General features: G+C 41.7%; 1 protein-coding gene and 1 long non-coding RNA gene across 3 annotated transcripts in view; one reads left to right on the top strand and one right to left on the bottom strand.

Annotated features, from left to right (window-relative positions):
- Nucleotides 1-1,485: 1,485 nt before the first annotated feature.
- LOC308570467 (catalase-like) lies at nucleotides 1,486-26,825 on the bottom strand. 2 transcript variants are annotated; one of them, XM_081165318.1, is made up of 13 exons: nucleotides 26,623-26,825; nucleotides 13,416-13,587; nucleotides 12,418-12,528; nucleotides 11,155-11,285; nucleotides 9,873-9,977; nucleotides 9,164-9,289; nucleotides 8,699-8,890; nucleotides 8,431-8,583; nucleotides 6,124-6,262; nucleotides 5,192-5,322; nucleotides 3,682-3,789; nucleotides 2,430-2,516; nucleotides 1,486-1,627 (listed from the first exon to the last, which is right to left on the bottom strand). In XM_081165318.1, the coding sequence occupies exons 1-13, from the start codon at nucleotides 26,686-26,688 to the stop codon at nucleotides 1,622-1,624; spliced, it is 1,527 nt and encodes a 508-aa protein (XP_081021444.1). In that variant the 5' UTR covers nucleotides 26,689-26,825; the 3' UTR covers nucleotides 1,486-1,621. The 2 variants fall into 2 exon arrangements, with proteins under 2 accessions (XP_081021444.1, XP_081021445.1); XM_081165319.1 differs by lacking the exon at nucleotides 26,623-26,825 and adding an exon at nucleotides 21,498-21,566.
- LOC308571840 overlaps nucleotides 26,728-27,521 on the top strand; it is a 91,414-nt gene continuing 90,620 nt past the window's right edge. Inside the window, exon 1 of the long non-coding RNA XR_014001598.1 lies at nucleotides 26,728-26,852. This is a non-coding gene — a long non-coding RNA (uncharacterized lncRNA). The remainder of the gene's footprint in view (nucleotides 26,853-27,521) is intronic.

Raw genomic sequence — 27,521 nt, 5'->3', positions numbered from 1 at the left:
CATACAGCTGTCCCAGTCTAACATATTCTGTCTTCATTCTGCTGTAAGGGTGCTTGAAACACATCCCATCTTTTTATCCCATACTCTCATATCCTATGATCACTTGCTTTAAACACTAGGCAAGCTCCTTTTCCTCTTGCCCTTAAGCAGCCATGAGCAATCTTAGGACAATCGCAGTCTAACCCTCAAAGCATTTGACAAAGTTCATTGGCGTGCTCTGGTCCATGGGGTCACAAAGAGTCAGACACGACTAAATGACTAAACAACAAAATTTACCATATTAGCTAATGCAAACTTTGGCAATGAACTTGTACCTCAGTAGTAGAGTGGTGGCCAGGGTGAACAGACAATATTCAGAAAGATTTCCAGTACAATGGGGAGCAAATTCTGGACTTCGCTTCAATGATTAAATTTTAATCTCCATTTCAAAGAACTTAAAAACAAACTCTAAGCTTCAGCCGCAACCCATATGCCGTAGAGGAACTGGGTATCAGCTGTGAAAATGGTGGCACTGAGAATTTTTGTCAGTTTCATTTGAGTGTTTAAAGAAGTTAATTGTGACTTTTGTCCACCAGGGCAAATGACCTGGTTTGAGATTCGGTTCTTGGTTTTATATTGGCCCTCTGCGAAAAAAGGGCTTCCTTTACAACACCATCAGGGATACTATGAAACTGCCCACCTACATAATATTGTAAAAATTATACACAACCCTAAGGATTGCTTATGCCTTCATACAAAAAACCCAAGTGACTCTTAGCCGTACCCTTCTTAGTCCATTGTAAATCACTTTTGCACTCAAATTTCCAATCCATTTACACCTGCAGGTCTCCAGGTGTGGTGCTCCTAGATCCCTAAACCCCCAGTCTCACCTTTGATTCCTTTCATTTTCCACTCAGTTTCAAAATCAAGACAGGGAGCAGCATGGCAAGGATCAGCAAGGATACATGGCAAGAGTTAGAGATCTATGTGATGATAATTTACCTATAAAGGCCGATGAGCTGGCTACTAAATTACCAGGCAGGCAGGATATATTGGTTTTATATACACCAAGTGGTCCATTTTGCCACCAATTGGTGTCCTTTCCTTATCCATCAGAGCACAAACCCCGGTTGAAAACTTAGTGCTCAATTCAACCTCAAACTCAAAGAGGATACTGTCTATTCTTTATAAAATTATTTGTGATATTAAGACAGAAAATTTCAACTCTCAAACAAATTTTGGGAATCTGATCTGTGGATTCAAATGGAACAGGGGGACTGTTGTAATGTGAGCCAAAAACCTTTGTTATCTGTAAAGACAAAAATCAGAGACAACACCTCTAAGCTGCTTTGCTGCTGGCTCCACAACAATGCCATCACATCTACCCAGCACCTTCTTCCCTGCTGTGTTGGAGAGAATGTGGCAGGATTGGAAAAGCACACACCAAAGTGTCATGTTTTTGGACTGAGGTTCATACAGAAATAAGTCTCATCTGACATCAAACGGTTCAGTGTTCACCACAGCTCACTTTATTGTCAGTTTCCCATGATGATCCAAAAGATTAGAATAATGGAATAGTTTCCTCCTTGTAACAGCATGGAAGGTGATTGCCCAAACATGGAAGAAGCTGGAAAACCTGAACTCATCCCTGCGGAGACAAAAAAAGCTCACTAAGTATCTGAAAGCTTCGAAAGGTGAATAGGAATCTGATGACTTCATAAAAACATTACATCGCTTTATAACTTTTATATGAAATAATACCACAACATGGCATCCCCACCAGGATACACATGTACAACTCTGGCATAACATTTCCCACTGATAATACTGTCCAGTTCCACTTTGGGAGGAGAGGAGGTGGTTCCCCCCACCCAAAGTCTAGTTGCTGTGGGGAAGGGCAGTGGAAGGAGGGTACACTAAATCAAGTGGAAATGCCTCCCAGACCAAATCCAGATTTACCCCTTATTTAAAGCTTTGATATTCTCACACCTATGCCCAATATTTGTTTTCTATCATGATTAGTAAGTTCAGAACTGCCATTTTAATTAGAGGGGGAAACACTCTGGTTATTTTGAGGTATAATAAAGTAACCATCATAACAAATGTACATCACTTTAAAACTTGATAAAAACAGAGTTTGGTTTTTTTACTCTCATTACAAGATTGCTATGTTTGCTTGTGAAAAAACAACAACCAAATTAAGCCTGGTTATGTTCATGAATTTACGCATAAAAAAACAGAGGAGTTAAGGGGACTACACGGGGAAGGAAGAATCAATAAAAATGACCTCTTCCTCCAGTGGGGCCATTCTGTGTGAGTGGAGTTCTTTTTGCAGTTTTACATTTCCAAAACCAAGCCACTGAAACTTACTGTAAACATTTGGTCTACTGCAAGTTACTTCTTAATGCCTTAGCCACTCAACACCAAGTAAACTGAAGATGCCCCCATACCTTTTTACTGCCTTTAGCATTGTACCTGTCCAGGTGGGCTTGGATGCGGGCACCATAATCAGGATGAACATCAGCAAAGTTTTTCACCTAGATTGGCAAAGAGAAGTTGAAGAGCAAATATAAGCCTGCATTAAGTTTTCATCCAAAGCCCCTTCTCTTCCCACGTTTCACCTCCATGGTCAGAGACAGTAAGTCTCTGAATTCCACTTGCTGGGAACTGTAGGTGGGCAGAGTGCTGTTGTGCACCTATCCTGCTGGGGTGCTCCCACAGGCATCAGATTGGCTACTGTGAGTACAGGATGCTGGACTAGACGGACCATGAGCCTGATCCAGCAGCCTCTTCTATGATGTTATAATAATAATTTATTATTTATACCCCACCCATCTCGCTGGGTTTCCCCAGCCACTCTGGGAAGCTCCCAACAGAATATTAAAAACACAATAAAACATCAAACGTTAAAAACAACCCTAAACAGGGCTGCCTTCAGATGTCTTCTAAAAGTCGGATCATTGTTTATTTCGTTGACATCTGGTGGGAGGGTGTTCCACAGGGCGCCACAACTGAGAAGGCCCTCTGCCTGGTTCCCTGTAACTTTGCTTCTCGCAGTGAGGGAACCGCCAGAAAGCCCTCAGCGCTGGACCTCAGTGTCCGGGCTGAATGATGGGGGTGGAGACGCTCCTTCGGGCATACTGGTCTGCGGCCATTTAGGGCTTTAAAGGTCAGCACCAACACTTGAATTTCTTAAATTTACCTTCTCAAATTATATGTAAACTATGCCATCTGCTAGTGACATGGAGATTTGAAACTACTTACTGGGTTTGAATGAAAGAGCTTCCAAATTACCTCCTGTGACCATAGTATTACAAATCTTCCCTCCAAAGTTGAAATGTAATTTTTGCTTTGTTCGTAGCTTTGTTCATGCACTTTCTGTGCTACAGCATGGACCAAAACAGTCCTAAATATATCCAGGTCTTACTTGAAAAAGCAAGCAGGGAGGCTGTCTTTCCATAGCTAGAAGTACTGTGCTAGCTATTCTGCTATTATTTATCCTATTTTAAATAGTATTTCAGCACTTTCAGTAATTAGAAAGCTGGATAACTTTACAAGCTTAAACATTTTCTCTGTCTTACATTATATTTTTATGCATTTTACAATATGTTTATATAGAACTCTATCTTCTAAAATTATTGTAGGATGTACATTAGAAAGATAGTTCAGATATCATCAGATAGAAGTAGCAGTTTCACTTACAGCCCTCTTCTGAATAAAAAGCTGAGCATCTTTAAGGTGACTAGCAATGTTTTCACAAAGCCTCTCGCGCTCTTCCTCATTCAGCACTTTGGTATAGAATATGCGTACCTTTAAATGAAAATAAAATTGTCTCTCGTTATGGGAGCATCTTGTGCTGAATAATTATTCAGAAGTTTTCTAAAATAACATTAAAACTGAGCTAAGAGAAAGTCTCACTACCGACTTTAAACTCCGCCACCAACACAGGAAACAGAAGGGATGCCCACCAGCCTTATTCCTGAGATAAGTCTCAGGTTTTCAATTTACAGCACAATCCAAAGCCACCACCAGGGTGAGAAAGGTTGCTTTTGGCAGATCTTGGGCTTTCCTGGCTGAGCTGGTGCTCAATCAGGCCTATATTAGCATAAACCTTTCATCCTGTTGAAGCCCGACATATGCTGGCATAAGATGCTCACCTTGGCTCAGCTGGTTGAATTTAAGCCAAAGTAATTTACACGGGCCTAATTCAAAAAAGCGGCAGAGGAGGCAGTGGCAGCCAGCGCTGTCTTAAGCATATGCGGCACCAGGGTGCAAAAATCCACCCGGCACCCCCCCCCAGGTTGCCCAGTCCCGGGTGCGCAGGAGGACGAAGCCAGCCGGCCGCCTCAGCATCTCGCTGGCTTGGTCGCCCCCGAACTTGTGGCACAGAGCCTGCCACAGCAGAAGAGGCCACCGTGGTGCTCCAACCAATGGGTGGGCTCTTCCCTGGACTCAACTCTTGGGCCCCGGATTCTTGGCCTGGCGCCCCTGAGGGCCTGGTGCTCGGGTGCCCCGCACCCCTATGGGTAAGATGGCCCTGGTCACGGAGGGGATATTCCAGGGCCAAGACAGGACAAGGACATACTTGCACCTATTCCAAACCTTGCTTAGGTCAGCCATTTGACCTTGGACCCAATTCTCAAAACTCTGGCAGAAACTTACCTGTGGCCTTAGCCTGCACAGCTCCTCCCAGAGGCCCCTGGACAGAGTCGGAATAGGGGTAACTTACAGCACCCTACTGTAGTTAGGAGTGCTCTGTTGGAGAGCTTCTGCCTGCTGTTAGGCACAGGTTACCATGAGTTGTATCCAGTAAAGTTTTGCTCAGAGGAGACCCATTGAAATTAATAAAAATGATTTAGTCATGTTCACTGATTTCAGTGGGTCTCCCTAGAGTAGGTCTAGGATTGCATACAGGCCTAGAAAAGAGCTTTCATTGATCTATTGTGTGTGTGTGTGTGTGTGTGTGTGTGTATGTATGAAACTCTACAACTTGATAGGGTAACAAAAGGGTAATGCAGTAATGGCATAGGGAAGCTACAGCTAAGTTTCTACAAGATGGAACTATATCACAAATAACCTTCAACCCGTTTCAAAGCAGGCATTTTGCAGGTGTTGGACTCCAGCAAGTCAATTCATTTCATTAAAATGAATTCAGCTTGTATATTCAACTCATGTCCAAAATAAGGTAATCTTCCATTTTGACTCTGCTTACTTGAGACACATTGTCCTCATCTGCACTATTGAAGCGTTGTACATCACCGGAAACAAACATGTTGCTCTCCTTCACACTGGGCTGGTCTTCGGGGCCAGTATAACTGTTGGGGTAATAATTTGGAGCACCACCTAGAAAAATATATATGTTTGTATGCGTGTTTTAGGAGTCCCACATACCTAGCTATCAACATTTGCAAAAAAAGGTCAGTGTACAGCAATAGCTCTTTTCAGATAAAAGGTCAACTGGAGTCTCTCAACTCACTTACTCTCCAATTCCTATGTGATCCTGATGTCCAAGTGAAAACTGACCAGGATATTGTTTCCCAGTTACTTAATTTCTTAAATACTACTCTTGTTTGCATGTCCTTACTGATAAACAGAATACTCTGAATGGAATCTAGTAGAACATTCAAGAAAGATAAGCTACCTGCCTATTATAAGCTCTTGGTTGAGCACCAAAGCTTAATTTACAGAAGATATTTGAAGCAGTACCGTCACCTTGACATGACTTTAAATATAATTTTATTACATTTTTCCCACCAGTAGGTATATGCTTCAAAAGAAAAGTAAAAGTCCACAGAGGGCAATATTCCATTGTGTCAGGGCACAAACTTTAACAGACTTCTGTTCACACAACAGGACTTCCCCTTCCTCTGCTCTACTGACCACAGCACATCCCCCGAATCTGTTCTGAAGGTGTTGGGGGATTCTCCTTAACAGATTTTTGGGGGCGGGGGGGGGGGGCTATAGGAAGGAGCAGAGTAAATTAAAGTCCTACTACATGAGCAGAAGTTGTGATGGATTTCAGTTAAGCATCTAACCTGAAGGAATATTAGATCACATATCCAGACCATGTTACAAACGCAGAGGAAGAAAAATCCTTGTACATGATATTGCAGATTACATCCAGAAGACACCTTTTGGAATTACCTTGGTTATCAGAAACGCACATGCGTCCATCTCTCTGGTAGTTGGCAATCCGAGTACGGTATGGACAGTTTACAGGAATTTGAAGGAAGTTGGGTCCCAGGCGATATCTGTGAGTATCTGGATATGAGAAAAGACGACCCTAGAATACATCAAAGAGAAAAGGTTCAAGGTCCTCTGATGCTCTATGATGCTCCATTCCTCCTGCTGTGCATGTATAACCCACTGATGTACATCACTCAGACAAAGCTGCACATACCCAGTGGGAGAGGTGAGGCATACAGCTGTTACTTTTATGGGCAACTAGCTCAGAACCTATGGGACGCGGGTGGCACTGTGGGTTAAATGACAGAGCCTAGGGCTTGCCGATCAGAAGGTCGGTGGTTCGAATCCCCGCGATGGGGTGAGTGCCCGTTGCTCGGTCCCTGCTCCTGCCAACCTAGCAGTTTGAAAGCATGTCAAAGTACAAGTAGATAAATAGGTACCACTCCAGCGGGAAGGTAAACAGCATTTCCGTGTGCTCCTCTGGTTCACCAGAAGCGGCTTAGTCATGCTGGCCACATGACCCGGAAGCTGTACGCTGGCTCCCTCGGCCAATAACGTGAGATGAGCGCCACAACTCCAGAGTTGGTCACGACTGGACCTGACGGTCAGGGGTCTCTTTACCTTTACCTTAGCTCAGAACCTCAGTTTGGATGATAGCTTTCGTCTCCATTCAGTAACGTCCTAAGCCATTAAGAGCAGTGAGGTTTCCCTAAACATTTTAAAGTGAGTTATGAATTTTCCTAGTTCTTTAAGTTCCTTGTTTGTTGATGTACTTTATGTTCTAAGAGGCTGTAAATGTTAGTTCCCGAGTGCCAATCCATTTGAGAGAATGGCTGTGGAATGGAAGTGGACAAGAAGAGATCATTTCCCCTCCAGCCAGCATAAAGCTGAATCTTCAGGAAGATACAACCCAAAAGACAGAACTTTAGGATGGAGCTCTGTCTTACCTATTTCATAACACATGCCAACTATATTTTTTATGTAAAATCCTTATGTGCTGTTTGATGTGTGAGTGTTTTGGGCAATTTATATCTGTACAAATTATTTGCTGCGAGTCCCCACAGAAACTCTTAATAAAAACATTCTGTTAAAGCAACAATAATAAATAATAGTTATATATGGTTTCAGTGGTGGCAGTATCCATTCATTTTAAGCTGTTCCTTGCTCCTAATGCCAATAGAAGGAGGAATTGTTTCTTGCCAGGGTGATAAGAACATGCAAGAGAAGACAAAAGGTCTCAGTCCAGCATTCTGTTTCCCATAGTGAAAACTAGGTAATTATCAAGTTTATAAATCTGATGGCTCTCCCCAGGTGCGATTAGAACTACCTTCTTAAAGAATTTATGAGCTGCTTTGGGACTGTAGTCTCCAAGACTATTGAAAGCCATTGTGGAGTTACATTCTTAATTTTGATTTAAAATAGCTTACTACAGAAGTTACTGTATATTCGCTAATAAGCAAACTTCCCACAACACAATCACATGAGGCCACAAGAGAATCATGTGTTTTTTCTAGGACTGCCTTATATTTGAAAAAATAAGATCTTGTATATTTTGCATGTTTCCAGGCAGTACACATTTGAACTGGCAGTACATTAACATAGTTATTCTACCCTAGAGAAGGAAAAAACAACTACTGACAATAATGCAGTATTCTTAGAACTAGATTATTAGAATATTATGCTGAATATTTATTTATGTTATGAAACACCAGTGATACACACAGCTCTAAAATGTGGGATTTAGTTTCGTGAACCTGAACAGGAGAGTTTTAAACTAAATCCTGAAGGGAGGGAGGGGACAATATTACAGATGACAGGGGAGCACCTGGCACTGGGGATAATAGCTTCATTTTTGCACAGGAAACTGAGGCGGTGCTAAAGAAACCTACTAAAGGTGAGCTGGGAGTTAAGGGCATGTATAAGAAATGGAAGAAAGGGGAAATCACAAAGGTGGACTATACACAAGTAGCCAACAAGGATGAAGGTCAGGATGGCTAAAGTTCATAATGAGCTTTGTGGAGAAGACAAAGAAAGGTTCTAGAACAGATAATTAAATAGCTGGTCTATGAGCACTTTAAAAAGGGTGCTGTGATTACTAAGACCCAGCACAGTTTTCCTGAAAACAAATCATGCTAGACAAATCTGATTTCTTTTGTTGATAGAGTTACAGGCTTGGTGGATCAGGGTGTGTTGTGGACATAACGCAAATTGATTTCTGTAAAGCTTTTGTCTATGAAATAAATATAAAAATACTATACTCATTACCTGTAACATTTTATCAGGGCTGGGTTCAATTCCTGGAGGCATGTTGCTTGGAGCAAAGGCAATTTGTTCCACCTCAGCAAAATAATTGACAGGGTTTCTGTTTAAGACAACCTTCCCCACTGGGATAAGAGGATAGTCTTTGTGAGGCCAAACCTATAAAATGCAAGATTACAATTTATTACAGATAGTTTCCAGGTAAATATTTCCATAGAAATGCAGAACTTGTATTCCTTATATTTAATATGTAGGATAAAGGAATTACACTTACCTTAGTTACATCAAAAGGATTGAATGGAAATGCCTCAGCTTGTTCAAATGTCATCACCTGGATATAGAAACTCCATGAAGGATAGTTTGCATTAGCAATAGCGTTGTAAAGATCACGCAGGGCATAGTCAGGATCTTCAGAGGCCAGTCTTGCTGCTTCTTCAACAGTAAGGTTTTTGATTCCTTGATCAGTCTGTAAAAATCAAAATAACATCACTAAGAATTTTTCATTACAATTTTTTTTTGCTTAAGAATTGCATACTAGTAACAATGAAAGAAAAAATACTAAAATTATTAAGGAGACCAGTTTGTGTGTAGAAACTGTAGCATCATATGAAAATCTTACAATACTACATTTTCAAAATCATGTAAAGTAAACAACAATGTGTTAATATTCCAGTAATACTGATTTAGAAGTAGGAAATGGTTATTAACAAGTGCTGAACAGGAAAACTGAAATTATTACCTTAAAATGAAATTTGCAGTATACGGCATTTCCTCCAGCATTTACCAGCTTAAAAGTATTAGATCCGAAGCCATGCATGTGACGAAATCCATCTGGAATGCCACGATCACTGAACAGGAACGACACCTAAAAATAAAGCAACAAATAATAATAATATTAATAACAACAACAACAACAACAATAATAATTTGATTATTTATACCTCGCCCATCTGGCTAGGTTTTCCCAGCCACTCTGGGCGGCTTACAGCATATCTAAAAACATAATAAAAAAACATAAAACATTAAAAGCCTCCCGATACAGGGCTGCCTTCAGATGTTTTCTAAAAGTTGTGTAATTCTTTAGGTCCTTGACATCTGAAGGAAGGTGTTCCACAGGGAGGGTGACACAACCAAGAAACTAACAAATCTACCTCGGCTATCCTCAATGAAAGCTCACATAACTAAAACCAAGTACACTTTTGTATAGCAGACCATGGACTTCTCTGCACTGAAGAATGCTCCAGCCATAATTAATTTTCAGCATAATATTCTGCCCTCACTACTGAAGCCTTTGCCCTACATCAATAGTGCAATATCTCGTTTCCACATAATCCATCTGAGAGAACCTGAAAATTATGTCCCAAGGTGCACACAGGATATACGGAGGAAACAAAGGTGACTCAGTCTGCAAGGCAAAGAAAAAACAGGTTAGAAAGAGTAAATCTTACCTGGTGCAGAGACTCAGGGCGAAGACTCCAGAAGTCCCATGCCATGTTTGGGTCTTTCAGGTGAGTTTGTGGATTTCTCTTTTGGGTGTGGATAAAGGACATGAACTAATACAATCAAAATACAAATGAAAAATACATTATTGTGTACATCCCTTATTCTAAGTTGACTTTTATCTGTAAAGCAAGTTCAATATATCTGAACTTACTCTGAGCAATGATAGAACCATAAATCTTAAAAATAATCAAAGAAACATAAGAGAGCAGTGACTGTTTGGGACAATCATCAGGAGATCCTGAAAACTGCAATATTATATCCTCCTGCTTATTCCTATTTTGTTAGACAAAACTCATGAGAAACTGCATTTGTTCACAAAAACAAAAAACTGAAACTCTGAAAGACAGAGATGTTCATAGGGAGAGGATCAATGAACAATGGAACTTATGCCCTCCCTGCCCCTCTTGAAGGAACAGGTTTGTAATTTGGGGAGCTGTGTTGAGTCCATCATGCTTTCTGGATTCTCAGGTAGGTTTGGTCAATATACTGGTTACAGCTGCTCCAAAATGTATGTTGCAACACCCAGCAGCCTGGCTTTGAAGACTTTTATGAGAAGACTTCAACTAGTGAAAATGCAACCGTCACTTTAATTAACAAAATGAGTGGAGGAGAAAATTACACCAGCACTAAAGCAACTGTATGGCTTCCATTGCTTTTCTTGACACAATTTGAAGTGCTGGCATTAATCTTTAAAGATTTAAATGGTCCTAACCCAGTGTATAGAAGGGAACACCTCCCATTTCAGTCCACAAGCACCCAACGATTTTCAAAGGTGAATGTGCTCAGAGATAAAGGTTTCTCATTTTTAAGAATGCTCTTTGGAACTTGCTCTCCAGGAAAGCCTGCCTGAGTCAACGATCCCTCTCAGGCAATTCATATTGCAATCCATATTGCTTGCAAACATTTGAGCAAGCAGCTCATTTTTCAGGGCATCACTTGAATGTGCTCACCTTAATTAAAAAATCTGAAGTGAAATGAAACACTGAAAGGCAACCTCAATGCTCAAATTACACAGAATACATATCTGGACAAAAACAATAATTATGACCATTCAGAAGCTAACAGAAAGGTACTTTATGTTAGCAGATGATTCCTCTGGGCACAGGAACAGTAATTTGATTTTTAAAAATAAGCCCCACAGACGAAACAGATTCAGGTACTGTATTTTGTTCACCACCCGTTAACTTATTTTGGGTACTCAAATAAACATGTCATGAGTTGACCTACCAGCATCGCATCTCTGACAAAGAAGATGGGGGTGTTGTTCCCCACAAGGTCCCAGTTACCATCTTCTGTATAGAACTTCATTGCAAAGCCTCGAGGGTCACGGACTGTATCGGCTGACCCTGATTCTCCCGCTAGAAAAGGAAGGTTTATAAACGTGAACACACTGAGAACTGCACACAGTTTTCCTTCAACCCTGGAGATTGGCATCCATTCTAATACTGGGAATTTAGTACGAAACATTTAAGTTAAAAGCCAGTCATGCAAAGGGCTCACATAGCTGCTTCGAGATTGCAGCTATGAAAAGCATGAACTGCACATACCATGGCCATCACATGTATAAACTGCCCTCCTAGCCTTCACCTAATGAATGTTATAAAGCAGCAGGCATGATCTGGATCCTGGCAGATCAAGAGGAGCAGATGGCAACAAAGGTTGCAAAGTTTTTAGCTGGGGCAATCAGAATAAGGTCCACCATTTGACTGCTGACTCAGGACCCTAAAATGTGTTTTATATAATCAACTTTTTATTTTGTTCTGTGTATATTGCAATGTTTATGTTGCTATGGCTGATGGCTGACGCATTCATAAAGCACCAATTCAAAGGATTACGCTGATGATTGTACCTATATGTTGCCATTTCTAGTTTTTAAGAAGAACGGAATGGGAAGAGTTCATTGCACAATCATTTCCTAGTTTGGTTTGCTGAGAGCTGGCAATGAGTCCCTAAACGGCCTCGGTCCAGTATACCTGAAGGAGCGTCTCCACCCCCATCGTTCTACCTGGAGACTGAGGTCCAGCACCGAGGGCCTTCTGGCGGTTCCCTCACTGCGAGAAGCCAAGTTACAGGGAACCAGGCAGAGGGCCTTCTCGGTAGTGGCGCCCTCCCTGTGGAACGCCCTCCCACCAGATGTCAAAGAGAACAACTACCAGACTTTTAGAAGACATCTGAAGGCAGCCCTTTTTAGGGAAGCTTTTAATGTTTGATGTATCACAGTATTTTAATATTCATTTGGAAGCCGCCCAGAGTGGCTGGGGAAACCCAGCCAGATGGGTGGGGTATAAATAAATTATTATTATTATTATTATTATTATTATTATTATTATTATTATTATTATTATTATTATTAAATAGCCAATAGCTCCAAAATAATACACGAAGAAAGTCTAACAAAATTAGCTCCTCTAAGTACCCATTTAATGAATGCATGTGTACACATGACACAAATAAAATGGACACACAAAGAGGTGTTTTTTAAAGACTTACCAACAGTAGAGAATCGCATAGCGATTGGAGTTCTTTTGCCAATATGCTCAAATACCTTTGCTTTGCAATACTTGGTGATGTCATGAGTCACTTCAAAATAGCCAAAAGCTCCTAAAATGTTTAAAATGGTTGCTTTTTATTAAAAACTGAAGATAAGCAAAAACAAGCAGTCTAAACACCACGTACTTCAGTAAAAATATCTGATTCCAGGCTGGAAATAAAGGACAACTGGCCAAATTTTTTGTTGGATTCATAATTAACAGAGAACTAATTTTTAATAAGGGGAAACTATTCAGGAGATAACTGTAGAGATCAATCAGATGCAGGCAAAATTTGAACAACTTTTTGTTGGATTCATAATTAACAGAGAACTAATTTTTAATAAGGGGAAACTATTCAGGAGATAACTGTAGAGATCAATCAGATGCAGGCAAAATTTGAACAACTATCAGTTGCCAAGTATTGATACACAGACCAAGACAGTTGGTGGAAGATCTCTGCTTTTCTTGGGTGTATCGTTGCTAATGTTTTGGCCTATTTTCTCCCCCAGATGAAGGAAAAGGACAATTTATGTATAGATGCTTGCAGAAGCAACTCTTCTTTTTTACTCTCTCACACAATGCCTTGGTTTGCTCACCACTTTAAATCATAGTTCAGCTTAACTATAGTTTAAAGGTGAACATGCAGTGTGCTGGTACACCAAAGAGAGATGGGAGAATACGGTCGTTTCACTACTCCTGCTTTTGCTACTCTGCTGGGTGCTGGGCCATGATTTGGCTGAGGATTGTGTCTGAATCAGGCCCATGCACAGCTTGTCTGAGGCCCACGGCAGGAGTCACATTCTTGGTATAACAACATAAGTCCAGCACTACAAAACTGAGTGAAACACATTCTGGGAACTTCTTTGCTTTCTTGTTCGCTCTGTACACAAAGCCACTTCACAATATTCAATTCTCCATCTTTTCATTTTAAAACAACAAGCAACTTCTAACACTAACCTGCTCCTTTGGCATGTACAACTCTGTCGGGAATCCTCTCTCGGTCAAAGTTTGCCACCATATCTGTGAAAACCACATCCTGAACCAAAAGAGGGCCTCGTGGACCCACGGTCAAGAGATTTAAACTGTCTGCCACTGGGATACCGGCTCCTGTGGTCACGTTATCTGGTTTCTAATTACAAAAGGGAAAAAACATCAAGACTAGAACAAGGAAAAGTACACTCGGTTTTTTACTTTTTTTGTCGTTTAGTGAATGTGCTTATAGGTTAATTTGACAGACATATGATGTAATATGCTTTCTTACACTACAGGGAAAATTACTTCCAGCATTAAATTCAATCATTTTATAATAGGAATTATTAGGAGAGGTTAGGTTTTCATGTAATAAGAATCTAGATGTTAAAAAAGCAATAGAACCAATAGAAATGTGAAGAATGGAAAACCATTTCAAAGAGTTCTCATTATTAAATTAATGTTGAGGCAGAAATAGTTGAATAATTAACATCCTGCTGCACCTCCAAACTTGAATGTCACCAAATTTTGAAGCGCATAGTAATTAAGTACTTAATTGTGTTTATGCTTTACCTTTAAGCTTTCAAAATAAGCTTAATAGAATAGACTGCTTGGTTTTCCAGCAACTTACGAAAAGTTAATAATTTAAAGCCTGAGGCATGAAAAGTAATTGAATTTCCCGCCTATGTCATGGATATTACACATGGTCTATTACTAAAGGCTAAATGTATCTTTTTATATAATATATTTCCATAGCAAATTCTGTTTGTGTAATATAAGACTTGTATATGTTGGGTTGTTTAATACAGGCAGCAACCATTTTGCATGCTTTCAATTGATATCCGACTGGTGACATGTGAATTGTTTAGGACACAGAAGAGGGCAAGGGGGGGGGGCAGAATGGGAGGGCGGGTGTAATGAGGCGGGGCTTATGCACACTCCACTGCTGCACGCAAAGGCCAGAAACACAACCCCCCCCCCATGCAAATCAGAGCTTGCCTTTATTGTAAATATGAGTTCAATAAACACTTTTTTTTAAAAGAACACTGAAAACAAATAAAATGCCCAAATATGGCTTCTAAGGCACCATAAGTGTAGCAATACCTGCATCAACATTTGGTACTTCCCAGAGGCTTACCAACATTGCCCTACCAACATCTGCCTTTGGGAAGAATGATGTGGGAGCTAGCTGTTTGCTATCTACCGCTCTCCTTCTGGCTACTTGGAGTACAGCCGGAACAGAACAGAAACTTTGCTGTTGGTTATTTCTTATTTTGCTTTGTATTTATGTACTTAGTTTGGTGAGGGGTTTTTTGGTGACACTGATTTTTTTCCATTTGCCAAATCACTGATTTTTGTCAGTTTTGAATTTACTGACACGTTCTATGTTTTGCATACTTGTATTTCCAAAGCTCTGTATTTTGGTGCTTTGAATATTTGCTGTGAGTTGCTTTGGGGGCACAACTCAGCCAACCAAGCTACAGCTACATACAAACCAATATTCAATTTGTTTAATAAACAACTATCTACTGAGCTAAAACTAAGTAATGGAAATAAGGATGCAGGCCAAATTTCACTGTAGAAAACTGCAGGTTATGTCTACAGTAACATTCATAGTTGCAGGTTATTCATAGCTAGCAGAGAGACCAACAGAGCTTTTGAATGGTAGTCAACATAACTGGAAGCCAGACACAAGGAAGATAACAAGCCATAACACACAATCCTGAAATTCAGATGTCTAATATCAACCTCTGCAGATTAAATTAGCAAAAGTAATCTTACATTAATTTTTAAGTGTCTCCTACAGCACACACAGCTCCACCCGCTTGAGCACGTGAGTCTTCTGGAATAACTACACAGGGGAGTTATATCACCCTGGCACCACCCATTCAGAGGATAAAAGGTGCCTTCGCTCCTTTACAGATGATTTAAAAGGATATTGCATCTTCTATGTCTGCTTTAATCATGCATTAAGGACTACACCTAGATTCTTGATCACGGACAACAAATGAACTCAACAGATTTAAGTCTCTCTGCCAATAAACTTTCTGTTCTATATAATAACTGCACACATTAATTTACAAAAGTAATAAAGAGGAAAAGAAAGAATTCTTGTTTTATTGCTAGATATTTGAAGATGAGAATGGAGGTGGGGCAGTGGGGGAAGACAGGCAAACATAATAGCACGCACTGTCCTTGGTATGGGGTGATTGTAAAACACGAAGAAACTTTTAATGAATATTTTATTTTCTATCACAAGGGAAAGTTAAGAGAGCACCCCACCATAGTTTACAGCAAGATGGCCCTATTTTGTGATGATGGCATACACCTTTCCGATTGGGGGAAATGATATCTGGTTAGCCGATATTGCAGAGGGTGTGAGGCATTGGTTACAGGTGTGAAGGTATTTGGCGGCGAGCCTTTAGGCTCCTGTGGTGGTTAGGCATTGTTTGACCTTATGATGGAGGAGGGGAGGTGTGGCCATCACCTGCCCCTCCAAGCTTAAGAGTGTTCCATTAAAGGAATCCGGAGGTGTGGATCTTGTCCAAAGCCCGGAGCGGGGCTAGGGCCATGACACGACCCTGTCGGAAACCCCCAGGGGAGCTTGAATTGGTCAGCATCGACAGGGCTCCCCCTTCTGGTGGTTTACCCTTACCGGACTGCCTGCGCAGCGGGCAGGAGTCAGATATAGTCAGGTCCATTCAATGTCTAAGCCAATTACAGTTCACATTCTGTAATCAATAAAGTTGTGGCCAAAATTTGCCCAGTAACATTAACTTAATATCTGTGTCCTTGTGTGTTTTTATTCTTCAACGAGGGGGTGGTTGCAGGGTCTAGACACCCAACTGCCATTTGCATTAGAAGGAAATTTCCTATTGGCATGAAACTCCCTCTCCTACTTGCTGCAATCCAGATACTTATCGCTCCTCTGAAACAGCTACTATAATCTAATTTGGCTCTATGAGCTCCATCATATGCACTTGTTGCTGTGAGAGACTTTCCCAGAGAAGAAAAAAGAATCCAAACTCAGCTCAGGTGTCTCCTTTTCCCAGCGCAAGACAACACCTGTCACTATGAGATGCTTCACAGTGAAACTCCTCAGAGTGCTAATCTTATATGGGATTAGGTAGGAGGCAATGAAGATGATGCCCAGCCCAAGTCTAGGGACCTACTCCCCACAGTTCCTCTCCTACCTGAACATTCACAGAAACTCTGTCTAGTTCTGTCTGGTCAACAAGAACCACAGACGAAGTGCCATCTTCACAGAAACTTGGTCAAAGCAGTTACTATGGACAGGCTACAGCTGACAGGAGTGTCAGTCAATTCCCAAATGGAATGATGGAGCAACATATTTTGGTCAAACTGTCTTGAGTGACAAGTGCAGTCATACCATAAAAACTGGGTGTGTGAAATCATGTATTTCTTACTTAAAACAGGGCTAAGGCTGAGGTCACATAAAACAAGGCAAGCAGCATTCTGTGCTTCTGTGCAGTTTTATGCAGCATACCTTAAAAGTGCCTGGAGGGCTGAACTTGGTTTCAAATTGCCAGTCAGTCAGGAAGCTCACTGAGGGTCATTGGGAAGTGTGGGTTCTTATTCTGATCTCTTTCACAGTATACATGTTTTGAGAAAACCCCACATATATTGCTTTAATCAAAGAGCTATATGGATCATGTTCAATGAAATCCTGTGTGAATGGCATAGAACTGTGCTGTACATTTCTTCCCAGGAGTGAAGTGTGCATCATATATATGGTAGACAGAAGCAGATCAGTAAACTTTGAAAAGGAAAATACATTAGTAATGTTCTATGGACAACCCACTTACGATTAAGCGTAGATAACCCTTTTGCACTTAAGTAACAGACATCTTATTTGTTAGCATTAAATTAAAGCTTTGCAAGAACATGGCTCAAATTTCAGAAAAAGAGCAGTTTATATTTATGCACACAAATACATTTGCTGCATGAGCTGCAATCAGAAATTGGGGTTTCTGTTCCTTTAAAAAAAGCTAATAATCTGGACTATTATTCTATTGTCATGAAAATATTTGCAGATCATCCAGATTCTAGTAGCCAAGAGACACAAACAGCTACTTAGGTACACAGTAGATGTGACCTGGTTCCTGTTCTGCACCATCTGGTAACTCGCTTTTTGACAGTACGGGAGAGACATGTTTTATTGCAGATGGGGCAAATGAAGGCATCAAGTTTTTCTGCTACAGGTACACCGTGGTGTTTCTTCTCTCTGCGCAGTTCCCAGCAGTCATTCCTCCTCTGGTCACTGCTGTGGATACCCAACCTGACTGTCTCCAGGCACTGTGATCGTATGCAAGGGATTCCCATAAAAAAAGGTAAAGGACCCTTGACAGTTAAGTCCAGTCACAGACGACTCTGGGGTTGCGGCACTCATCTTGCTTTACAGGCCGAGGGAGCTGGCGTTTGTCTGCACCACAGACAGTTTTTCCGGGTCATGTGGCCAGCATGACTAAGCCGCTTCTAGTGCAACAGAACACCAACAGCAGAGCAGTGCACGGAAATGCTGTTTACCTTCCCGCTGGAGTGGTACCTATTTATCTACTTGCACTTTTGGGCGTGCTTTCGAACTGCTAGGTTGGCAGAAGCTGGGACCGAGCAAACAGGAGCCCACCCTGTTGCAGGGATTTGAACCACCGACCTTCTGATCGGCAAGCCCAAGAGACTCAGTGGTTTAGACCACACAGCGGGGTTAATGTTGCCAGTCATCATGTCACATTTGCAGACATCTTCATAACACAGAGTTGGTCTGCCAGCATGCCTAGTGCCTGAAGCCAGCTTCTCGTAGAGATTCTTAGCGAGCCTGCCTCCTTTCATTCTGTGTACATGACCAAGAAACTCACCAATGGTTTGACTTTACCCCCAAAGGTGCACTCCTCCATTTCCTCCTGAGACAGTTGGATGTCAACAGTGACAACCACCGCCACCAAAGAATTGTGGATACCTTTAGCAGATTTCTTTGTGTCACTTACTAAGGTTTCCAAGTGGAGGAGGTGGACGGAAGAAAGACTGTAATAGCAAAAGACATGAAGATGCAGACAAGGTGCCTGGAATAGTTTGTGCCATGGGGGTTTCTTTCTTGCTTTTTTCATTTGTGACTCACTTTTGAAATTGATACAGAAATTAATATAGAGAAGTATTGGTTTAATTTGGCTGGGGGTGGGGGAACCAGATACAGTAAAATAAAAGGAGAATTCCCTGGATGCCTAGATCCAGGTTTGGGGCAAGTGCTATTTGGTGAGAGACTTAAAATCACAAAACATGCAGCAAAGCAAAGGGTGGAAATATAGGTTGACTTTTAAAATATCCTATATAGGAAATATAGGAAATATAGGTTGACTTTTAAAATATCCCCTTCTAAGTTGCTTCCAAAGTTTCCCACTTCCCATAGCATAGAAAGAAACCACATGTTTGGTAAGTTAAAAATGGTAAGTTATAAACTACTCAAATACTTTCCCATACTGCAGCAAAAAAAGACAGGAAGTATAATTTAGATTCCAAAATGGTGAGAGCTTCTAAGCAATTTGTACAAAGATTGCTTGCTTAAGTCATGTGGTAGCTTAGACTTCCTTACTAGCAGGGATCATGTAGTGGAAGTAAGAGATCAAAGGGTTTGGTAACCCTTCGTCCCAAAGTGAGGGGGAGTGATGTGGCAGGTTAGCTTACTTTATGGTCTTAACCTCTTTGTGTATTAATTAGAATTAGGCATGTTGATTATATGAGGCTGATTTTTCCCACTAGAAGCAGTACAAAAATGTTTTAAAATAAACAAAACAGAGCTAAGACAAAAAGGAATGGGGGAAACAAAGCAAAGGGGGGCAGGAGATGAATCTGCAAGGAGTTACCTTTCAAGATGGCCACCGAAAAATACTAATATGCATGCAAAAAAACAAAAAACAGTAGGAAATCAACCCTGAAAGTTGACATGTATTCCCACCAGCATGGAAATGAAGGACTCAACAGGAACAGAATGGTCATTAGAGATACTCTTAATGGTACAGTATCATTCCTCAATTATTATTATTATTTACTGTTTATACCCCACCCATGACCGGGTTTCCCCAGCCACTCTGGGTGGCTTCCAGCAAATTATTAAAATACAATAATTTATCAAATATTAAAAGCTTCCCTAAACAGGGAAGTTACTGTAAGCGGTTGTTGAAGAGTTCCTGGCAATGAAGACTATTTGCCTGAGATTAAAAAGACAGTTTATGTGAATTTATCATCACCATATCATTATGACCACTGTCATTTCAAAGGCGTTTTGTAATAAACCATATTAAGCCCCTGGGTGTTGGATATTTAAAAGAAAACCACTTAAACATGTCACAAGATTTAGAAAGGCAATATTGCTTGTTGTACAGAGACTCGTAATCAGTTCATACATGAGTTCTAAATTAGCTGTGGCAAAGTTGGTAGAGAGGCATTTGACTTGCAAAACACACTTTGAAAATTAAAATAATTATCACTGAGTCAAATGACAGCTATGCTTTGCATCTTCACACCTCTTGAAATGCATCAATTTCCCACAATTTATTTGGGGAAACAGGTATTCAGAAGGATGAAATGCATCTCAAAATGTATATAAGCATGTTTTCCATGTGCTGGAGTTGAAAAAATTATTTAGACTTTCCAACATAATCTAATAAAAATGTCTGAGATATGCAAGGCCAGCAAAGAGCTCCGCAGATTTAAACTTGCTAATGGTTTCAGGAAACAGTGGATAGCCAGGCATGGTTATAGCAACACAAACTTTAGCTGTTTGGCATTTTGAGGTTCTTTTTACCATATTTTAACTTATTTCACGGAGAGGTTTCTTTTATTGCAAAGGATGCATTGTGAGCTGGCTGCTTTGTGGGTGGGAATCTGGGTCCTCGCAGCAACCGTGGAGTGGGCGGAGGAACGGCGCCCACGTCATCAGTATCCCTGGCTGTGTCATGCCCCCAGCCAACCAATGGGTTTGGCTATGCCTGTTTAAATTGCGGCGTGGCCAGGGAAGCAGCCTACTTCTTTTCCTTCATTTTTGGGGATCTCCCAGCCCGCCCACCCTTGTTTCTTGCGTGGATCGACTACGGCCTTGCTATGACTTACGTCGTCGCCTGATTGTTGGGGCTGGGTAGGACTTTTTCCACTTGGCATAATTGGCACTAGCCATTTGGTTTTCGCCTACCTAGTAGCATTCGTCACAACTTTGTAAGGTTAGGCATTGGGTAAGCCGCCTTATGGGAGAGGAGGTTGTTCCTCCACCTGCCCCTCCACATTAAGGGTATCCTGTTAAAGGGATCTGGGGGTGTGGTTCCTGTCCGAAGCTTGGACATGGGCTAGGGCCATGCCACGACCCCAACAGTGACCCTGGGGGTGCTCTACTGATGTACTCCATAGGGCTCCCCCTTCCGGTGGTTGACCCTTAAGAGACTTCCTGCAGTCAGACAGGAATCAAGATAGTCTTGCTTCACCCAACTGCCCAAGCCAAACCGCTCACATCTGTAACCAATAAAGTTGTGGCTTTATTTATCCCATTAACCCAATATACTTGTGTTGCTGTATTTATTTCGGAGGAGCTAGGGGTCCAGGGCCTCGCCACGCAACAGGATACTGAACCAGATGGGCCACTGATCTGATCTGGCAGGTTCTTCTTATAGCATGCCCTGCTATATCCATTAACAGCAATACTATTGCAGAAGGTTAATAATATGGATTATATCCAGTGGTCTCATCTAAAAGCAGACCAGATTTCCACTGGTGCAACAGGATTTCCCTTTCCTCACCCTGTGGCCCCCATGAACCCCCACATTTGCTCCAGAGGGTTGGGGGACCCTCAGAGCAGATTATGCAGCAGGGGGTTGCAGAGGAAAAGGGGAATTCTGCTTACACAATGGTAAATGATATCCTGTCTCTTTGTTTGTATGAATCGATGCGATTGTGTCCAATACAGTACAGAGGGTTGCAAAATGCCTTTAGGATGGCACACAAATGAACTGCATCTTTCATCTCTCTCCACCCCTTCCTTTGTCTATCCATAACAATTTATGTTACCTGTACTTTCACAGGTGCTATTAAGAACATGGTGACAGAGAGGAACCACTCCATCTCCAAACTTCAGGCTCCGATTTTATCACTTCAGCAATGGTGTAGCTGTAGTCTGTTTTCTCATTTGCATTGCAATGAATCTCAACCAAATTCTATGGTTTTCCATCACAATATGAGTTTGCAGTCACCTTGTAAAGAAGTATTCAGACCACAGTGGGCCAATTTAAATCAGTGTGATTCAATTTAGTGATTTAAATACAAGATAAAGTTTAGCTAACTAATTTAAATCAAGCTTTCCATTTGAATGCACATATTATTTCCTTACTACAACAAAGAGAACCCAGCTTTACAACTAAGGAGCATGTTCCAAAAATCTTGTTATGGCATATACACCCTTTGCACTACATAATTTTAATCTGCTTGTTCATTCCATACACATGCAAAGATACCAATCAAAATTGGCTAGCAGTCTTCAAGTAAACAAAAGGGCCATGAAACTAGTTCAATGAGCCCAAGGGATATGAAGTCATTTGTTCAATGCAAAGTCAAAACGCCGTTGGGCTAGTGCAAGCCTTTTGGATAAGCCTAGATAGCTCTTAAGAGCTTGGCCAAAGTGCTCAGACTTTCCAGAAACAATCACTAGTCTCTTTCATTAGAAGAAAATAAGTGTTCATGTTAGGAGGTCAGTGGTAACAAATATTCACAATTTGTCACAAAATTACAAAATAGTGACATAATGAAAATACTTGACCTCAGAAGTCATTTCTCCCATAACTCAATCAAAGCTTTAATTTGCTTTAATTGGGGTATGCTTTAATCCAATCCCTTTGACAGTCATGAATTCAGTTTTAAAAGATTTGGATGTTGTCAGGGAACTGCCATCGGAAGGACAGGAGGTGGAAGGGCTCACAGAGGTTGGGAGAGACTCAGCAGCTGAAGAGGGAACCAGCAGGGGGAGAGGAGGAGCTCCGGGGGAAAGTGAGCAGGAGGGATGGCTCAGAGACACTTCCAGCGAAAACAGTGGGGAGGTTTCAGGACCTCCTATAGGGACACCCACTCCTCGCCGGAAACTGTCACGCCGAGAGTCCAGAAGACGCGTTTCCGTTAAGGAGCTTTTATGTTGGAAGAGATTCCGTAAGCAACCACTGTCGGAATCTGCCAGCGACTGACGGAGCCATGCTTAAGGGGCTCCGTTACAGACAGAGGTTTGCGGACTTAACCAAACTCTGAGGGACTAGGATTTTACGCACAAGCAGCTCATCATCCCATCACAGATGTCAAGACTTAAACACATTTGCTTGTAAAATGTCATTTTAATGATTTTTTTAAAAAAACTTGTTTTTAAAATTAATTTTTTTAATGATGTAAAAAAACCATATGCATCAGTATTTACCTTCATACAACCATCCCAATTTTGCAAATAGTACAACATATATTCAGTCTGTAAATATAATCTAAAATGTATATTCCAAAATCTCTGGAATTTTAAAATTAACAGTGAACGTCTTTGCTTGGCTACTCAGAACTTTCACTTCAGTAGGACTAACTCCCTGATAGAGGTATGTAGGATTGCAGCCTGAAATAATACACAAGCTTATCTGCAAGTAAGTCCCACTGAATTTGATGGAACTTAATTTTGAACACCCATGTATACATGCATAGCATATTATACAGTAAGTCAGATGTGAAATACAAATAGCAGTAGATGATGGTTGACATAAAGCTGCTCCTCATACCCAAAATAGCTTAAGGAATATGTATTTGCATTCAGTCATGGTGACTAAGGGTCTGCAAATGTGGATTCGATCTTTTTAGACTTTCAGCATTATGCAGCCTTTATAAAACTCTTATCACCTGTAGTCTTAAAATAACTACCATCTCATTTACATTCCTTTTTTATTAGAGAAGTAAAATTGGGGAATATTCAATTAAAAATGATAAAATCAATAAACCAGCACATGCTGATCAAAAGCTTTTCAGAAAATAAGAATCCCTGCCTTTGTCTCCCTTTCAAAAGTAAAATTTAAAAGCCCTGGTCCTATATGCCAATGTTTCTCAAAGAGCAAGGTATGGACTTCTGTAATTGACAGGTGTAACTGAGAAGTGGATTCTTCTGGGAAGACACATTTTCTCATATGCTTATATACCCCTCTGGTCAACAAGTATAATTGTCATGAAATTATCCATATTTTAAAATTCTGTTATTGTAATTAGAAAATTTTGTAAGCTATCATGAGAACTTTTTGAAAGGCTGGATATAAATTCCTTAAATAAATGCTCTATTAAATTACTCTATGCTCTATTAAATCTGTAAACTGACATATTAAATATTCCTTAGTTCATAGTAGTAAACTAAATATTTTCACCCCCTCCTCAGGCAGTGGGATAATCTTAACTTGCATAAAATCAGTACTTCTGCAGTAACTATGCTTTAATCATATACTTCCTGCACTTTATTTGCATTAAAGTCTAGGAGGTACAGTGGTGCCCCGCAAGACGAATGCCTCGCAAGACAGAAAACCCGCTAGACGAAAGGGTTTTCCGTTTTGGAGGCGCTTCGCAAAACGAATTTCCCTATGGGCTTGCTTCGCAAGACGAAAGCCCATAGGGAAATCTCCGGGACAGCGGGGAAGCGCAGCGTGTCTTCCCCACTGTCCTCAGACCTCCTCCGAAGGCTGGCGGTGGGGCGGAGAGACCTTCTCCCCGCGCCAGCCTTCGGAAGGCTCCTCCGAAGGCTGGCGGTGGGGCGGAAAGACCTTCTCCCCGCGCCAGCCTTCGGAAGGCTCCTCCGAAGGCTGGCGGTGGGGCGGAGAGACCTTCTCCCCGCGCCAGCCTTCGGAAGGCTCCTCCGAAGGCTGGCGGTGGGGCGGAAAGACCTTCTCCCCGCGCCAGCCTTCGGAAGGCTTCTCCGAAGGCTGGCGGTGGGGCGGAAAGACCTTCTCCCCGCGCCAGCCTTCGGATGGCTGTCCTGAAGACTTGCGGTGGGAGGAGGGTTTTCCTTCCCACCGCCAACATTCAGAATGCTGTTCTGAATGTTGGCAGTGGGGAGGAAAAACCCTCCTCCCACCGCAAGCCCCGGGAACAGAGGAGAAGTGCTGCGCCCCTTCCCCTCTGTTCCCGTACCTGTCCTGAAGGCTTGCGGTGGGGAGAAAAGCCCTTCTCCGCACCGCCAGCCTGGCAAGCGGTTTCCATAGGAACGCATTAATTGATTTTCAATGCATTCCTATGGGAAACCGTGCTTCGCAAGACGAAAAACTCGCAAGAAGAAAAAACTTGCGGAACGAATTAATTTCGTCTTGCGAGGCACCACTGTATATGATAAAAACATCTATCACAGAGGTTCTGCTGTTATACAAGTGAGTGCAAACAGCAATATAGCACATTCTTTACTGTATTTCGGCTACCGTAGTGGTTATAATTATTTCAGTAGAATCATTCAAACTGTATTAAAATTTGCTACATTTACCAATGCATAAAGATTCACTTGGGCACTAGAAACTAATAGCTAATGTACTTGGTTTTTATTTTGTGGTCTGTTTTCATGTATTTTATTAGGTTTATCAACAAACTAAAGAATAATACATTGAAGCTTCTCTCTTATAGCAAATAAACTGGCTAAACTTTCAGTTACAATGCCAATGTATGGAACTGTATCAGTAAACAACAAGGGTATGCACAGCTATTTCCAGGGTCCATTTCTGAAAGACTTCCCCCTGCAAAATGAAATAAGTTGCTGAAGTAGAATTCAAATAGTGTCACAACAGGTCAGATACGAGCCTTCCACAAACCAGGAAGAGATTCTTCAAAGGCTACCACTAGAGAATAGGTGCCTTTTTAAGAAGGATGTGCAACATACATTTCAATTTAGAACACAAGTAGCATCACTCACACAAAGGTAAGCCCATCTTTAAATGCTGTTTGGCTTCGTTACAGCACCTTAAAAATAGGCAACAAGAATAGTCTGAAACACACAACCCCAACATTTAACATTTGCACATGCTGATGTGCAGCAACAGCGCCAGATTTAGGGTGTTGTGGTTGGTGGCATAAGGCACAGAGGCGAGGCACTTCAATAATAATAATAATAATAATAATTTTTATTTATACCCCGCCCTCCCCAGCCAAGGCCGGGCTCAGGGTGGCTAACAAGCAATAATAAAAACAAATTGAATGAATACAACTTAAAAACAAGATTAAGCAGGTCTTGGCACAGCACAAGGCACAACTCAGAAAGTGGTATTCAATCATTAGAACCAATTGTACCAAAGTACTTATTGTGAAAATTAGAACTATTTTTTTTTGGGGGGGGGGGAAGCACCAAATTTTGTCCTCGCTCAGGTCACCATATTACCAAAGTCCTCCCCTGGCACCAAGGAGCCAGCTTAGAGCATCAAACGCCCCCCAGGGTTTGGTCCAAAGGGTCATGAAGTCCCTTAGCTGAAGTTAAGCAGGTCTGTGTGAAGTTAGTGACTGGCTGACCACTCAGGAACTCAGGACCAGCCGGGAACTAAGTATCTTGCTTTGCATTCATGACAGAGGAAAAGTGGGTGATAAATTTAAGGGGTGGGGGGATAATACTGAACATATCTACTCAGAAGCACATTCCATCTTTTTCAATGGGGCTTCCAAGATTGCAGCCTAAAGTTGATGCCAACAAATTCCTGGCTTTGAACATTTTTTATTGCATTTCGCCCACGTTTAAACAACCTATTTGCAGCGTATCTTCCCAAAAGACTATGCTCACCTCTGCTGCCTAGCTATTAAGGACACCCAAGCCCTATTCCCTTCTACAGCTATTAGGTCTCCCCAACGGGCTCACCTGGCCCTCGTGGGCACTTGGGCCCGCCCACCCCAAAGAGCACTGGCCACTTCGTTCCTTCTTTCCCGTTAACAGCACCCGAGATCGACAGTGGATTGTTAACTCTCCACTGTGAGTCTAGGGAAGCACCACTCCTATGGTCCTTACCATCCAACCCCACCCCCGCCGCCTCTCAGATGGTGGTCGCGCCCGCCTAACTGCGTCCTAAGGCAGCTGCTTAGCTCACTGAATGCAGACCAAATACTGTACTTAGCGCGCGCGCTGCGTGGAACGTGCCAATGGGTTTTTAGGGGGGGGGGCTTTCTTCTGTACCTGACAGCCCCGCAGTTCTTGCCAGCGCTTCAGCTGCTCGCTAGCAGGGTCCCGGCTCTCGGCCATTACTCGAGACGGCCGCGAGGATAACTTTTGGCACCGACGGGCTTCTTGGGAAAGAGGCGAATGGCTTCTGCGGAGCGACTCCCGCTTCGCGCGCAGCGCACTCCGCGCTCACCTCGTCCTCTTGCCCGGCGCTGAGGTGGCGGAGGATGCGAGAGCAAGGAAAAGTAAGCAGCCCCAAGCCCCGCCCCTTCTCGTTCCTGATTGGCCAGAGCTCCCTCCCCAACGGCTATTGGTAAGTAGTAAAATTCACACCTTTTCTATTTGGACTTACTTGCTCAGTTAAGTGGAGCTTTTCTTTCTTTGCTCTGAACACCAATTAAGTATAGTGATCGTTATCTCCCTTTGCATAACATCGGTCCTTCTTGCAACACATGTTTTCATCAATGGGCAATCGCTATGTGCAGAGAGCTAAATATCTAATCATAGTCAAGAACTCTTCAGCGGCTGCCGAGAGGAATCTCTTCCCAACCTCCAGTGTGGTCGGTGAGGCGGAATAGGCAACAAACGTGTCTGGAAGTGCAGCCTTAGCTTTAATTCTCGTAAAAATTAAAGCTAACCAGAAAAGAAGTAACATAGACTTCCTGATTGGTACACAAACACGCACACACAGTCTATCAATATTTTCTTTTAATTTCTTTTTGCTTTTTAACTTCTTATTATATTGTTTTTTGTTTTGTTTTATGTATTTATATTGTTGTAAACTGCTGTGATAAAGATCTATATGGTGGTGTATAAATATTTTTAATGAATAAATAAATGAAATGTTGCGATGAAAATGTACTTACCTCTATAGCAGTGTTGCAAGTTTGTGATGTGTGTTAGGCTGTATGTCT

This window comes from Podarcis bocagei, assembly GCF_964188305.1.
Source record: "Podarcis bocagei genome assembly, chromosome: 1".
Taxonomy (NCBI): Eukaryota; Metazoa; Chordata; class Lepidosauria; order Squamata; family Lacertidae; genus Podarcis; species Podarcis bocagei.
The sequence above is the reverse complement of the archived record's forward strand: the minus strand, read 5'-3'. Positions and strand labels throughout refer to the sequence as shown.